At 38.5% G+C, this 17,766-nt stretch overlaps 1 protein-coding gene across 2 annotated transcripts in view; it reads right to left on the reverse strand.

Annotated features, from left to right (window-relative positions):
* The window catches only part of slc4a10b (solute carrier family 4 member 10b), an 89,732-nt gene that overhangs the window by 55,485 nt on the left and 16,481 nt on the right, over nucleotides 1-17,766 (reverse strand). For both annotated transcript variants that reach the window (XM_082174620.1, XM_082174619.1), the window contains exon 3: nucleotides 2,516-2,597. In XM_082174620.1, coding sequence (XP_082030746.1) covers nucleotides 2,516-2,597 — 82 coding nt within the window. The remainder of the gene's footprint in view (nucleotides 1-2,515; nucleotides 2,598-17,766) is intronic.

Below are 17,766 nucleotides of genomic sequence, written 5' to 3' on the forward strand. Positions count from 1 at the left end.
ATTGCATCCAAAATAAAAGTTTGTGTTTACATAATATATGTGTGTGTACTGTGTATAATTATTTTGTATATATAAATACACACACATGCATGTACATAATTAAGAAATATTTGCAGGAATATACTGTATATATATATATATATATATATATAATTTATATTATATATATATAAATATAAATATTTTATACATAAATAACAAATTTGTCTTAAATATATACATGCATGTGTGTGTATTTATATATACAAAATAATTATACACAGTACACAAACATATATTATGTAAACACAAACGTTAATGAATCGTTGTCTAGCGCTACATCTCAGAGCTGTGTAGGATATAGAGCCTCTATTTAGATTCTGATGACCCATTTATTATTATAATTTGGATACTGTAATTATTCTCTCCGTTCCTGCCTCCTTTTCACAGACAGAAAGTAAAAATAGCTGATCCAGGGGCAGGAGAGCGGCTGACGTCATCTGCAGTCCTGAGAGAATACGCTTCGAGTAGCTGTTCTTTTTCCCTGTTAAACGCTCTCAAAGACCAGCCATCCATCCTCCCACCGCTCTCTTCTCTTCATGTCATTTCAGAGGCACACACACACACACACACACGTCTCTCTGGTGCGACGTGCTCTTGGTTTGCCACCCACAGACTAGCATTACAGTTTTTTTTCGATTGCTAAACGACAGTGGGCACAACTGGAGTCACATGTGCAAAACTCTAACTCCAGTCTGCACAGCAGCAGTTCATGTGGACCAAACTCTAGTTCGTTTTTCATTGCTTGAACACAGTTTTCAAAACTCTACACACTTATCCCATGACTTTAACCACAACCTGCACAACACTGTGGATTTACAGCACTTTGTTCAAATGCTAACACACTGCTGTCAAAACTGTGAACCACACATTCAACACAGAATAGATGTCAGCCTTGTGCCTTTCAAACACTGCTGATTATGGCCTGATGCTGGAGAGAGGCAGGATTAGCCCCTCAATTATTTGTTTGAATTACAGTATGCACTTTTAGTTTCTACCTTTTTTTTCTCATTACTGTAATTCTGTAAATTACTACAGACTATTGAAGCAAACTGCTCATTTTCATTTACCATAAAGAATTGTTATGTTCTAAAAATGTACAGTTTTTCTCGACTGTTTACACACATTTTCTGGTACTTGAGACACAATGACCACAACATGTAACTCATTCACCAACCCCCTGAACCAATTCTGCTAAACTACAAGCACAATTCCTGCTTTACACTGACATTGCAGTTTTAAAACACACATTTTTTTCAAAACACTACACACAATTCTCTGCTTTTGGCACAATTTTCATGCAGAAAATCTCTTGTTTTCACAAGGAACACACTGCCATTCAGATATGCACACTGACTCATCACATGGGCAAACACCCGTCACACAGTTTTACAATTAGCAATCAGAGCTTTAGCATAAAAGGACAACAGGTGAGCTCTTCAATGGAGCAATGGATGCCAACATTGGATTTTTTATTTTATTTATTTTTTACTGTAACTGTATACATTCAATTCTTCTGTTGTTTTGTATGTAGACCACTGTATGTACAACTTTGTGTTGGTTTGGGATGTACACTGTGTACATTGTTTTTGTGGGAAAAATAAAATATATTTGTTACCATGTATTTGTGTGTTCTGAGTAAAATATGGTATATATGGTAAAATGTAATTTATTCCGGTGATCAAAGCTGAATTTTCAGCATCATTACTCCAGTCTTCAGTGTCACATGATCCTTCAGAAATCATTCTAATATGATGATTTTTATTATAAATGTTGAACTGCTTAATATTTTTGTGGAAACCATAATACATTCAGAAATACAAATGCATCATTGTTGAATAAAAATATTAATTTCCTTTTTTTTCTTCTTAATGATCTCAAACAGTAGTTGTACACAGATTATCATCAATTTATGTGTGTGTGTGTGTGTGTGTGTGTGTGTGTGTGTGTGTGTGTGTGTGTGTGTGTGTGTGTGTGTGTGTGTGTGTGTGTGTGACTGTGAGTGTGTGACTGTGAGTGTGTGACTGTAAGTGTGTGTGAGTGTGACCGAGTGTTTACGTGTGTGTGTTTGTGTGTGTGTGTGTGTGTGTGTGTGTGTGTGTGTGTGTGTGTGTGTGTGTGTGTGTGTGACTGTGAGTGTGTGACTGTGAGTGTGTGACTGTAAGTGTGTGTGAGTGTGACCGAGTGTTTACGTGTGTGTGTGTGTGTGTGTGTGTGTTTGTGTGTGTGTGTGTGTGTGTGTGTGTGTGTGTGTGTGTGTGACTGTGAGTGTGACTGTGAGTGTGACTGTGAGTGAGTGTGTGTGTGTGTGTGTGTGTGTGTGTGTGTGTGTGTGTGTGTGTGTGTGTGTGTGTGTGTGTGTGTGTGTGTGTGTGTGTGTGTGTGTGTGTGTGTGTGTGTGTGTGTGTGTGTGTGTGTGACTGTGAGTGTGACTGTGAGTGTGTGTGTGTGTGTGTGTGTGTGTGTGTGTGTTTACCTTCTAGCTCCTCCTTCTCCAATCCGGCTTTAAGCATGGAGCGAGTGCCTCCTCTGTCCACAACAGCCTCCTCATCATTCCTCTGTGTGTGTGTGAGAGAGAGAGAGAGAGAGAGAGAGAGAGAGTATGTGTCAGTATGGAGGTCTGTCTCAGAGCGACAGGGCGTAATGGATGCGTCTCTCACTGACAGACACATTTGTCCCAGCATGTCAAACAGAGACAGATTCTCACCACACACACACACACACACAATCTGATGTTCGCTGTCCAAAGACTGCAAATCTGAGTGGATAATGAACAATAGTTTTGAAGATTTTCTGAAGAATACTGCGAGTGCTTCCTCCTGAGAAACTAGGGCACTGCTGTACACTTGCTCAGCTCCACACAGGTCTGAAAGAACATGAGAGTGAGTGAATAATCATGCGCAAAAACCAAAGACAATTCACATGCACTGCTTGAGGAACACAGGTGTATTGTCATCCAGTTCCTCAATATATTTCTCTGCTTTTTATGGGAATGAAAGTGCAGTCCGAACACCAGACGGTTACCATGGTTACTAATCTAGCCAACAGCAGCAGCCTCTCCATGAAATCGAACTGACCCATGTTCTTCAACAAAGAAACCAATGTTTAGTTTTGTGTCATATTGAAAGCTTCACCACAACATGACAGCGACCTTTGACATTTACCTTTACTTTTACAGCGTAAAAGACCCAGTGCTGGACGGGTAATGTCTCAATATTACCACAGGACAAATGCCAGGGATTTATTGATATACATGTACAAAATACACAATAAAATGCATTTTAAAGCTGCAGTCCGTAACTTTTCTGGGTTAAAAATGATCCAAAATAAAACCGAGCAAGTACATAACCAGCCAGTGTTCAAAACTCTCTGCTTGCCGTAGCTCGATTCAAAACGGCAAGCTTGTGATAATGTTTTCCAGTGGTACTGGTGGATTTCCACGGGAAATTCGAGAATGTCTTTATGTCATTACGTCACATCTGACTGTACACATAAAGAAGAGTCTCGGCTAGTAGGCATTGGGTGTGTGAGGATGTTGGAGATGGAGATTTATAGCCTTTTCTCACAGCACTTGATATAATTAAACTTATCAATTTGATGGCGGATCCAGAAAGGTTCAAACGACGATCACCACTGGAGATTCACCCGTCGTAAAATGCAAAAGACTTTGGAGTGGCTACAGAAAAAAAAGAGACTGCAACCGGGCCTATTTGAAAACAAGGATAATATCGGAAGGGCATTAAATGTAGGGCTTTTTAAATTTGGCTTGAACTCCGTGTTTTGAAGGGGTTCAAAACGAAAGCAGAGACGTCTTTTTTTCTGCTGGACAGGTAAGACATTTCAATGGTTCAATTTAGGGATGGGACGGTATGAAAATTTCATATCACGATAATAGTGATCAAAATTATCGTGATTATCAATATTATCACGGTTTTGTTAAAACGAGATGAAAGTGTTCAAAAATAACTGATGCTCACACTGAAAACATTTTTTATATTTGAAAATCAACAAATAAAACAAGCAGCTCTATGCACTTTTTTAAGCAAGATTATATTCTGTGGCATTTCCTTCCTTAAAATGACCGTTGTCAATAACAACGCATTATAACACATGTATCACAACGGACGCGCTCTCACGTTTCATTCAAATACAACTTGCCGTCTTGCGTCTCCGTTTTCGATTGTATTGAAAATGAAATCAGAGTTGATTTATTGTTTACTGAGTTTGATAATATTTTTGTGATCATGTAAGATTTAAAACATTAATCTGCCTTCCGCCATTCCTTCTCGAATAAAAAACCAACAACATTGCGCGCTGCGCCGGCGTCAGAGCTGTTGCTGGCTGGACAGGATTTACAGTGAGTTATTAAAATCGCGGTAATCAAACACGGTTTTAATGATAATTAAATTTTAAACGATAATACTAACCGTCAGTACATTTTATCGTGGTTTATAGTGAAACCGCTAATCGACCCATCCCTAGTTCAATTATGTAACTGTAGCGCACTTGTTCGCTTAATTCATACCGTTACAGAGAACTGAACTACAGGTAGCCCTAATACACAAATGTAGTCACGCCATGCTGATGTTGTTAACATTAACAATTTGAGCACAAAGTATAATTTGCACGGTTTGATGTGAAATGATAAGCGATCATTAGATTTAATCAGCGCGATTTACTGCAATGCTTTTTTTCCCGTTAGTTGGTCAGAACAAAAGTGGATGTTACTTACTTGTTCAGACGACATTTTCCGGTGAAAAGTCTTATGTTGGTCATACTTCCAAAAAGTAGAATCTGTGATTCTGAATGACAGTATCCACACCGGCGCGGTGACGGAGAGACACATTCTCCTCAAAACATTGGATTCATCCGCGCTGTGCCGTGCCGAGGCACAACCCACGTAAAGTCGATAATTCCGCGAATAACTGCAATTGCAGATTTCAAACAGAGATGGCGACAAAGAGGAAAAACTATGAACTGCAGCTTTAATAACAAATAATAATAATAATATTAATAATAATAAAAATCTAAATTAAATGTTAAAAAAGGGGAATTGTAGCAATTTAACATTCAAAAGACATTAACATTAAACAGGCAAAAACTGCTCATTCATAATTGATTCATGCATCAATAGTAATGATTAATAAATAATCTTCTATTAAATTCCCCAAATCAAATACCACAACATGCATGAACTGATTGGCACAATTTTTAGTAAGTCTTTAGTAAAAACAGTAATATTGTGAAATATTATAACAATTTATAATAACTGTTTTCTATGTGAATATATAGTAAAATATACTTTTTTCCTGTGATCAAAGCTGAATTTTCAGCATCATTAATCCTTCAGTGTCACATGATCATTCAGAAATCATTCTAATATCAAACATTTCTGATTATTATCAATGTTGAAAACAGTTATGCTGCTTCATATTTTTGTGAAAACCGTAACACGTTTTTTCAGGATTCTGTGATGAATATAAAGTTCAAAACAACAGCATTACAAAATGTCTTTACTGTCACTTTAACGACCAATTTAATGCATCCTTTCTAAATAAAATAAATGACCTCATACTTTATAATAGTAGTGCATAAATGACAATATGCAAGTTGCTTTGATTAAAAGCGGCTGCCAAATGCATGTCAAGATTTGCTCATATTAGAGTCACTCACATCTCCTCATGTCATCATTATATATATCATAGCTTTTCTTCAACAATGTGAACAGCTGAGAACCACCGTTGCTTGTAATTAAAATCATTTATTAATAAAAAAGTAGTTGTGCATTTGATAGAAGATGTCTATGTACAGTATATGAGTTATGATGTGAATAGGCATGCAGGATTTTAATATAGCAAGATTTATTTTGTGGTATATTTCATGCGGAAATACAATTAGAATACAATTAATCATCTCAAAACAAATTTGTGTCATAATGAGCTCTTGAGCGAGTCTTTAATTAGCGTTTCTTCAAAGAATGACAGCTAGTCTAATAAACGGGGTTAAAGCAGTTTCTAGATTACTGAGAAACATGCAGAATTAAAACAGATGGTGCAGAGCCAAGATTAACCCCAGAGCCATTACATAAGAGGAATAAAACACATACAATACTAGTGTTTCACACATCACACGCACCATTTAAAACTATTTACATGCTACTGGGAGAGAAAAACTAAATTCTGAATATTTCTCTATATGTGACCCTGGATCACAAAACCAGTCTTATGTTGCACGGTTATATTTGTGGCAATAGCCAACAAAACATTGTATGGGTCAAAATTATAGATTTTTCTTTTATGCCAAAAATCATTAGGATATTAAGTAAAGATCATGTTCCATGAAGATATTTAGTAAATTTCCCACCTTAAATATATAAAACATTTATTTTTGTGAATGGATGCAGCACAATCGAGAACATAAATGAACAACTTTAAAGGCAATTTTCTCAATATTTAGATTATCTGTACCCTCAGATTCCAGATTTTCAAATAGTTGTATCTCGGCCAAATATTATCCTATCCTAACAAACCATACATCAATGGAAAGATTATGTATTCAGCTTTCAGGTGATGTATAAATCTCAATTTAAAAAAAATTACCCATAAGACTGGTTTTGTGGTCCAGGGTCACATATTTCCACTGTCATTCAAAAGTTTGGGGTCAGTTTTTTTGTTTTTTTTTGTGGAAAGAAATTAAAACTTTTATTCAAAAAGGATGCATTAAATTGATCATTAAAGTGACAGTAAAAACGTTGTTAAAAAATATTTCTGTTTCAAGTTCTCTTTTGAACTGTTTTGAACATCACAGAATCCTGAAAAATAAGCAAAAATGCAAAAAGCAAAATGCAAAAATATGAAGCAGCACAACTGTTCTCAACATCGATAATAATCAGAAATTAAATAAAAAATCATACTGACCTCTGACTTTTGAACAGTAGTGTGTGTATCTTCTCTGAATGAACTAAGAGCGATTTGTGATTTGATTCAAAATAATGTAAGAACTAAAATACAATATTTCAAAAAATGAAGGCACAAAATAGCATTTCATTATTTTCATTTATATGCATCAATAGTAATAAACAGCAATATTTATTTTTAAACACACAACAGTGTGTGTGTGTGTGTGTGTGTGTGTGTGTGTGTGTGTGTGTGTGTGTGTGTGTGTGTGTGTGTGTGTGTGTGTGTGTGTGTGTGTGTGTGTGTGTGTGTGTGAGTGTGCGTGAATGAGTGAGTGAGTGAGTGAGTGAGTGAGTAGTGAGTGAGTGAGTGAGTGAGTGTGTGTGCATGATTGAGTAAGTGTGTGAGTGAGTGTGTGTGCGTGAGTGTGTGTGTGAGTGAGTGAGTGAGTATGTGTGTGTGTGAGTGAGTGTGTGAGTGTGAGTGTGAGTGAGTGAGTTTGAGTAAGTTTGTGAGTGAGTGAATGTGTGATAGTGTGTGCGTGCGAGCTTGAGTGTGTGTCTATCTGTGTGTGTGTGTGTGTGTGTGTGTGTGTGAGCGTGTATGTGTGAGTGTGTGTGAGTAAGTGAGTGTGCGTGCGTGCGTGTGTGTGTGAGTGTGTGTGTGGTAGATCCTGTAGCTCACACAGACGACAGCTCACGCTTCACACCCCCACACTGACGTACTCGAGGAAACAAACCCAAGGGCACCTTCTCGAGATGATGAGTGTATGAAACACACACGTGTGAGAGTGTGTGTAGAGCACAGAGACTCACATATAAAAGCTCTTCTGTTTGACTACAATGATGAAATAGTACGATCATCACATATTAGTCCTCTGCTTAAAATACTATGAACTCCAGCTACATTAATTCTTCTCTTTTTGCTTCTCTATAACTATAAATCTCATCAGCTCCAGTGTGGATCCAGCCTTAGAGATGATATCAGACGACAGTTACTTCAGATGACAACTATAGATCAACATACAAAACTATCACATATTATCCATATATTGTATATTATCTGTATCTGCTGCCTAAAACGTTCAGAACGCTGCGGAATGTGGAGATATACATATGGACTAACCCGTAGGTTGTACTGCATATGAAATACTGGGACCGTTTCTGTTTAGGAGCAGCCATGGAAGAAATACACATATGGGACCCAGCCTAGACCCAGTTCTCAAGGATTCAACGGATAAAGGCCTGGTGCCGGACGCTCCGACACGTCCGGGCCGAGGGTGTTGGAGGACTCAACAGATTTTTCACACTGGCGTAATAAGGAGGGTGCAGCAAGCCGACAGAGCTGGGCCTCTCAGTGCTTGTACCCGTTTAGGGTGAGAACACGGGAGGACACGGGTTCTACACGTAGGCTATAATATCTTGCGAACGTGTTAGGTGTCGCCCAGCCCACAGCTCTACAGATATCTGTTAGCGAGGAGCCACGTGCCAGCGCCCAGGAGGATGCAACGCCTCTCGTGGAGTGAGCATGCAACCTGAGCGGGCAGGGCACGCCTTGAGCTTGGTAAGCCAAGGCGATGGCATTCACTATCCAGTGGGCCATCCTCTGCTTGGAGACAGCCTTTCCCTTCTGCTGGCCTCCGTAACAGACAAAGAGCTGGTCTGAGGTCCTGAGGCTTTGAGTTCTGTCCACATACAGTCGCAGAGCGCGGACGGGACAGAGCAAAGCCAGGGCTGGGTCTGCCTCCTCCAGGGGCAGCGCTTGCAGGTTCACCACCTGGTCCCTGAAGGGAGTGGTAAGAACCTTGGGCACATAGCCAGGCCGGGGTCTCAGTACAACATGGTTGTCACCCGGCCTGAACTCTAGGCACGATTTGTCGACCGAAAATGCCTGCAGGACCCCTACCCTCTTGATAGAGGCCAGGGCAACCAGCAGCAAAGTCTTCATGGAGAGAAACTTTAAGTCTCCTGACTGCAGAGGATTAAAGGGAGCATCCTGGAGTGCTTGAAGCACGAGGGAAAGGTCCCGAGAGGGTATGGAGTGGGGTTGAGGAGGGTTTAAACGTCTCGCCCCCCTAAGGAACCTGACGACCAGGTCGTGCTTTCCTACTGTTTTGCCATCTATGTGATCGTGAAATGCTGAAATAGCGGCAGCATGTACTTTGAGGGTGGAGGGAGACCGCCTTCGCTTCAGCCCTTTGCTGCAAGAAGGAAAGCACGGACCCTATCGAACACCTTCGGGGGTCCTCTCGACGAACAGGTTCCACTTCAAGGCGGACGCATGTCTCGTAGACGGCAGCCGTGCAGAAGTGACGTCTCGTAGATGGCGCCCGCGCTGAAGTGATGGTGTAAAGTACCTCTGGGGGTAAGTCACCTAGAACCTCCGCATCCCGTCCAGAGACCAGACATGGAGTTTCCAGAGGTCTAGAAATCGACCACTGTATTCGCGGGTGTGGGTATCACTGCATCACTGCGGGTGTGGAAATCGACCACTGTATTCGCGCTGTATCACCCGAACCAGACTGGAGAAGTCCCCTTGAGAGCTTGCTCGTTCTCATAACACTCTTCTTTCAGTAGAGTACACAGCATCGAAGTGCTCGGCTCCGAAGCAAAAAGCTGAAGTGCAATCGCACCTGTTGCTCATTATATACCCGCGCTGCGTGGCTGAACAGCTGATCCAAATGATTGCACACCAATGTGCATTGGCTCGTTTAGTTAGACTCAAAGTAGATTGGCCTCTCTGGCGAGATTACATTTTCGTCGGTCACGACGTACGCTGAGAGTGACCGACTGATAGGGAACAGATATTCTAATCAGGTCTAATCTCTTTATCCTGAATCCTCACTTCTTATGACCAAACCACCACATGCTTTCACACACGCACGCCACACACACACACACACACACACACACACACACACACACACACACACACACACACACTCTCACTCTCTCTCACGCACACACACACACATACACACACATACACTCACACACTCACTCTCTCTCACGCACACACACACACACACACACACACACTCTCACTCTCTCTCTCACGCACACACACACACACACTCTCACTCTCTCTCTCTCTCACGCACACACACACATACACTCACACACACTCTCACTCTCTCTCGCGCACACACACACACACACAATCTCACACACACACACACACACACACACACACACACACACACACACACACACACACATACACACACACACATACATTCACACACTCACACACACACACACACACACACACACTGACTCTCACTCTCTCTCACGCGCACACACACACACACACACTCTCTCTCTCACACACACATTATGAGAAAAAAGTGTTTTTTGACCTTGGATGTAAACCTGTTAGACCCAACAAAATAAGAAACCTCTAAAATAGCATGGGTACTTTCTTTAAAAAAACAACAACTACTGACTCCAAACTGTTGATTGTTAATGTGTCTAAGACAAAGTAGAAACTCTTAATACCCCTGAGCTTTTAAAGAACAATAAAAATGTGGGTGTTTCGCAAAGCTGGTCTGTGTGTGACAGCTATATATAGCAGCTCTATATGTTCTGCATCCTGAGATGGACTGACCGTTCCAAGTGCTTTCCTGTCCGATCAATAAACAGTGCAGTTTCCATGTAACTGACCCAATCCTTCAGGATTCCTGAACATTCAGATCGATGCGCTGCAAAGTCATGCTTACAAGAGACCAGGCGTTTAAAACTGCATGAAAAAGCGAAAGAATCTGTGATTGCCCAGTTAGCATGTCGGTCAGACAGACGTTTCAGTTCTTGGCCAGATGAAGACAGATAATCAAGAGTCTGGCAACAGAAGGATAAGATAAGTCACCATCTTATTCCTCATCACTATTCTCCTGTGGATCAGAGAGGTTCCAGCTGGCTGAAAGAGACCGCTTTGGTATAATTTTAGCAAGCAGACGAGTCTGAAAAATAACACTTGAATAATTACAGTTCCTGTTTTCTCAGAATACAGGTCCATTATTCCTGAATATAATCTCGCTTTTGTGGAAATGCCCAAAGAAAAAAGAACTTTGGATTTCCCCCCCCAAATAACAGAGAGCAATCAGCTTAATTTTAATGCTTGTTTACAAAAAAATGGACACAAATTGACATGAAATCCTCTTAGTCTTTTGTGCACTTAAACCTTGCGAGAGGATAAACTCACAGAAGATGGAAAGTTTCGAGTAACATGCAACACTGGCCTGTCAAAACACAGCACAGACTTTATTACTGTCCCAAAGCATGCTGGGATGCCGAGACCTATAGTGGCATTCTATAGGGTGGACGTTTATATTATATTATAGAAACACAACATCATTAGTGACTGATTTTAATCACCCTACGTACTCAGCAACCAAATTTTAGATGATTTCAATGGAGTTTAGATTTTGATAATGGCTCAATACTCTTAAGAATATGATTTTTTTTTAAAAGCTCAGTCCATCTAAATATTGGATAAATATTCTACTTTTAACGATACTGAACAATAGTTTGATGTACTATTGATGCTTTTTGCCAATGAATTAATAAAAAGTATGTCTATAATCAACATATTTTGTTCTCCATCATAAAAATATTTTTTTAATTGACCCAAATCGCAATGAATTATGGGATAGCCTTCTCCACAATAGATGCATACAATGTTGAGTTACAATTTGGTATTTTGAATCTTAGACGATCTATGCTGTTGCTTACAGCCTTAAAGGGATAGTTCACTCGAAAATTAAAATTCGGTCATCATTTACTCGCCCTCAGGTTGTCCAAAACAAGTATGAATTTCTTTCTTCTGCTGAACACAAAATATATTTTGAAGGATGTTTGTTACCAAACAGTTGATGGACCCCATTGACTTTCTTTTCCCTGTTTATTTACCCATATTCTTCAAAATATCTTCTTTTGTGTTCAGAAATTCACACAGGTTTGGAACAAACTGAGGGTGAATAAATTTGCCATTGCAATTTAAAGGTGAACTATCCCTTTAACTATCAGAAACACATCTATGATGCAATCAAATTTACATGTATTCATTTAGCAGAAGCTTTTATCCAAAGCGACTATATAAAACATAGCCAATATAGACAATAAATGCCCTGAGTAAAGGACACACGTGCCTGCAACTGCAATGCATCATGGGTTAAAAATATAGTCCAACCTGATAAAAGCTATTTTTTTTGTTTTTCTGTCCATACAGTGGAAGTCAATGGGGTCGTTCAGTCCCCAACATTCTTCCAAACATGTTCCACAAAATAAGAATGCATAACTTTTCATTTTTGGGTGAAGTATATCTCTTTAAAGCAGCATGAGGTCAGTCAGAGAGGCGAGGGATTAGCGAGCATCCCGTGATGATTCGCATTGATTTAATTGGATGAAGCAGATAATCATATTGAGCATCCTGAAAGTGGCAGATGGAGGAGAATATCACTATCAGCTGCAGCAGAACAAATCCATACAGGGCCGTTCAGTGCAGTAACAGCACACAGATGAGCTCTTTTACTACGTCAAATCAATTATATTTCTATTGGGCTTTTCACAAAACACATTGTTTCAAAGCAGCTTTACAGAAATGTTGATGCTTATAATATCTTAATATCTCCATGCTTTGAGATTTGCTATAGTATATTTTGTTTAATGCGAGTATACTATATGTATGGTACTTTATAGATAGAGCTGTGCGATAATATAATTACAATTTTGCGATGTTATGTAAATCACATTTGCTATATATTATGTAATGCATTACGTGAGTGTACTGTATGTATCCAGGTGGTTGGATATACTTGCAGTAGTTGTATAACTCGTTATCAATTATTAATTTGTTAATTCATTCGGTGAATATGCATTTAATACTTAAATAGCTGTTTGACATGAGATACACAGTCAAGAGTTGACAGACTTACAAAACCTTTTGTTTTGATCACCGTCATCCATCCTGCTCTTCATGAACCACAATGCATTGCGACAAGCTTTTAGATAATATATCGAAATTATCGAAATATCGCAAATGTATATATCGCGATATGCATATCGCAACGGCTTGCAATAACTGGGGTCATGAACAAAAGACAAAGAAAAAATCACTCACTGCTCTCGGCTGAATAACTTTTGAAGCTTTAATAAGAATCAGTATATATTTATTTCATACAGTGAAAACTAAGCAGTGTTTTATTTTTACATTTGATTATTCAGTTTCTGTTGTTTAATAACCCTAATGTAGGATAACATGAACCCCTTAACCCTGTGGTTTACACTGATGTTAAAATTTACACTGATGTTCACTTTCAGAAGCTGTAGGGATGTTTTCTTGTCACAAAAAGAATGTGAAACACGTACAGTATGTAGGTTATATAATTTTAAAGATATTTTAAAGATAATTTAAGTTTACTTTACACACTTTTTAAGCATTATCGCATCGCATATCGAATATCGCATTATTTAATGAGTTATCGCAAATCGCATTTTTCTTCAATATCGTGCAGCCCTACTTTTAGATATGCAAGACTGATTTTTGCTGCGTCCGAAAGCTTAAAAATGCTTCGGAGGATGCAACAAGTCAACAAGAGGATGCCGACGCTTTCAGATGCAGCCGTTGTGTGTCTGGTGCCAAAATATGCGCAAGTATGCAGTAATATCAGCATTGCTAAAATGGGGCGCGATACTGAATTTGCATGAACTATTTTCTTCAGACAGATCTATACTAATGTCAAGCCAAAAATAAAAAATAGAGCATGTTAGTTAAACTGCCATTAAATATGTTTATAGCTGGCTGAATAAATAACACATCTGATTTAATGGCAAAGATATCTGAAGGTAAAGTAAAAAAAAAGAATTATAATTTAATATTTGAATTATATTTTATAATTATATTTTAATATTGTAATTAAGTTCAATGGAACCCTTTTTAACCAATGTTTTTCAGTATTTAATTACATATATTTTAGTTTGCATTTCTTTCCGCTTATAGTTTGCCATCTAAGAAGGACTTTTTTATTTTTTATTTTGCAGTGCATTATGGGATTGTCTCATCAAAGCATGTGATGCTGCCTTAGAAATTAGCCAAAAGAAGGTTTCTTAACCTTGTAAAGCCTGACATATAAAATAAAGGCAGAAAAAACATGCATATGGGTTTTTTGTTTGAGTATCATATTTGATACATTAGGCTTTTATGGCTCATATAGTATGATATAGTGAGAATATGGAGCTCATACTCTGAGGAAAAAACACCTCAGTTTGTTTCAGAGGCCCAAACTGAGCAAAAATGTGCAATTTTGTGCAACTTGCTGATATTTATATGGCCAAAAAGTGAGATGAAATTAGGGCTGGGCGATTTAAATCGCGATATTGTTATGCGCAGCTCGTCAGTAAAGCCGGTTCCTTGATTTAGTAGTAAATCACCATCACCTGCTTTCAGATGGAGCGGCATTTAGGGCTGAGAAGATAATTAAGTGATTCATTTAGTGATGATTGAGCATTATTGAAGACACCTGATGTTAACAAGCAGAATCACTGAAGAAGAAAAGCACAAATTGTAAGTTACCATTAAGGTGATGGATGTTTGCTTTAGTTGGGCTCTAGACCATTATATGTTTACTTTAATATTTACTGTTGTTTGTCTGCTGTTATTGATTTATAACAGTTAAATGAACAAAGTAAAATGTTATCTTGTAGTGTTGGTTATGTTTTGACATAATCATATTGTGATCTGAAAAGTGAAACATATTAAGGCAGTTTGGTGACTGTTCAGCCTATGATTATCAGGACTTTACTTATAATTCAAAATATTTAATAAACATTGCTCTTATCAAAAAGACGTTCAGACATCAATAATCAGCCTGTGAATCTCAACAATGGTGGTGACAATAATAAAGCATGCTGCAGTGGCTGCCACCAATCACAACTCATTAATGGCTCCCATCATGCATTGCGGTATGAATAAATTATGATCTGAGTTGTCTATGTAATTTACTTTTCCTCATTGAATATTCTGCTCCTCACCATTGTTGAGATGCAAAGATTGAATCTTGACATCTGTGTGTGCCTAAAAGAACGATTTTTTTTTTAAACAAGTTTTAAGAAATCCTTTATATCAAAAATTCTGGCCATTTTTTCAGATTCACAGTTATGCTGTAACCAACAACATAAATCGAAGTCAGAAAGAAGGATCTTAATGAGCTCAGTGATCAAGTTCAAATGATGATTGTCATAATATAACCAACAAAGATCATTTTTTTTTCTTTGTTCAACTGGCAGTTTTAACTCAGATACAACCGCCAAACAAAACCTAAAGTACACATGAAAGGGTCAGAGCCCAACTAAAGCAACTACCCATCACAATAATGGTAACTTACAATTTGCGATTTTCTCCTTCAGTGATTCTACTTGTTAACATCAGGTGTCTTCAATAATGCTCAATCATCACTAAATTAATCACTTAGTTATCTCATTAACTTAAACACTCTTGAGTGTGGACTCATACACTCCCAGGGGTGTTAATTTAACACTGGAGGTTTTGCTGTATACAAAGAGCCGTAGTTAACTGACAAGCTGAGCCATATCGCCAAGGCCGCCTTAATGCACGGGCTTACCTGGGCTGAAGCCCAGGGGCCTCCCAAGTTCAGGGGCCTCCCATGTTCAGGTTCATGATGAGCTGAAAAGGTCATATTGTTTTAACTTGTCAGATTTTGTCGCTGTATGTCGCTAGTCGCTTGTGGGTGTTGGTAGTGCTGTCGCTCTAATGTTATTGTTAGGGTGCGTTCACACCAAACGCGAATAGAGCGTCTGGCGCGAGTGATTTCAGTGTTGTAAAGACGCGTTTACGCGGGTCTAGAGGTCCCGCGGCGCGAATGAGGCGAGACTGCTCGTCTGGCCACATCTATACAAAACACCACCACAAGTGATATTATACAACTATATCATTTTAATTTGACTAGGAATTAGGCTCAAAAGAAACAGTATGCTGTTGGGAGAGTGTTTTTATATCTACCACACAGCAGTGTTCAGGGATTAAATCATTTACTAGATTAACGATCGATCAATCTACAAATTAAACTCACTCATACTGTCATCAATTACTAAAACGTCATCCGAATTTGACAAATAGGCTAATACATTTTCTTGTCTCTAATAGTCAACATAATGCACTGTAAAATGAACTGCAGCAGTGCTAAACTTGCATCATAAAACTACAACACTCGAACTATAAATGTATGAATTAAACTCACTGAGACTGTCGACAGTTTCTTTTCCATGCATCATTTTATTATATCCATGTTTGTGGTTAGTTACAGTCAAATCATATAAAACAGTGAAATCGCCCTTGAACTCTTCGGTCTTGCCGATTCACATGCAATTTCACTCGAGACGGTGACGGGAGCTGAGCTCCACTGAAAGGCGTCTTTCCTATTGGTCGTCGCTCGCGAAAATCGCTTCTCATTTGCATAAAGTTGAAATTTAGTTGCTGTGTGTGGTTGTTAAATAAAGTGTCTTGTGTTTATGTGCTCAGTGATATGTTAATAACAATATTAAAATGAAAAACAATATTTAAAAAAATCACTGTTGTAGGTCTCGAAAGAAACTAATGCATTTTGTGATGTAGATTACCTATAGATAGGCTATTACACTTTTTTTAAATGAGACTCTTTAAATTGAGGGGATGGGGGGCCTACAAAACCTCTCAGCCCCGGGGCCTAACATTAGGTTAAGGCGGCTCTGCATATCGCATTAAATATCGCTGGCGATACGTCCGCGATATTGATGTGATTTGGCTCAGCTTGTCAGTTAACTACGGCTCTTTGTAGTAAATGCCGCTTCATCTGAAAGCAGGTGATGGCGATTTACTACTAATCAAGGAACCGGCATTACTGATGAGATGCGCATAACAATATCGCGATTTAAATCGCCCAGCCCTAGATGAAATTATGATTGCTTGTAATGTAAATCAATGAGATGTTCATAACAGTATAGCAGATACATTCACAAAATTTGTATAAATATCAGTTGTCATCATCTGCCAATAATGTCTTAGTAAGATGATATTTAAATGCTTAGTTTTATTATCAAAGCTCTTTAGTTTTAAAACATATACTGCAATGCAATATAATAATGATTGACAGATGAACAAATAAATCTTCCTCAAAAGCCTGATGGATCATATTTGACACTCACATTTTTAACGTGATTTTTCTAGAAAAAATAATGTATGGAAAATTAAGTAAACCTACGTTGCATCAGTCCAGTAAGTGTTCATCTTGAAATATTACTAACAATATAAAAGCTATTCTTACATTTGCTTTATAAAAATCATTAAAGATTTCACAGCATAAAGACCCGTGAACCACAAGTTGAAAATGATGGAGGATTTTACACTTATACTAAAAGCCTTTTACTTGCTAAAAAAAAGTATAAACTATCGATCAGATGACAGAAAGCGTGTAGTAGATTGTGTGTGCAACAGTTTTTTACCAGCAAAGTTATGATCATGTTGATCATTCAGAGGCCTTTGTGTATCAAATATGATTCAATAGGCTTTTTAGGTTTAGGACATTTTGGAGCAAGTCCAGAACACACTTATAATGCATTAAAATGTTGTCAAGGTATAGGATCTAGAGTGTCTTTACAAATGAGAATGTGAAGCAAGTGCAACTAATAATCACATCCATTAAACTAGTCCAAGAAAGAAAGCGAGGGATGAAGTGTCAGAGATGCTGGACTCATGGGAGGTCATCTGCAGAACGCTAACTGTAACGACAGAGGCTTTCAGCGCCCCTCCTTTACACCACTAACCCTCTGATCAATGACCT

Source organism: Leuciscus leuciscus (genome assembly GCF_965113295.1).
Source record: "Leuciscus leuciscus genome assembly, chromosome: 7".
NCBI classification, from domain to species: Eukaryota; Metazoa; Chordata; class Actinopteri; order Cypriniformes; family Leuciscidae; genus Leuciscus; species Leuciscus leuciscus.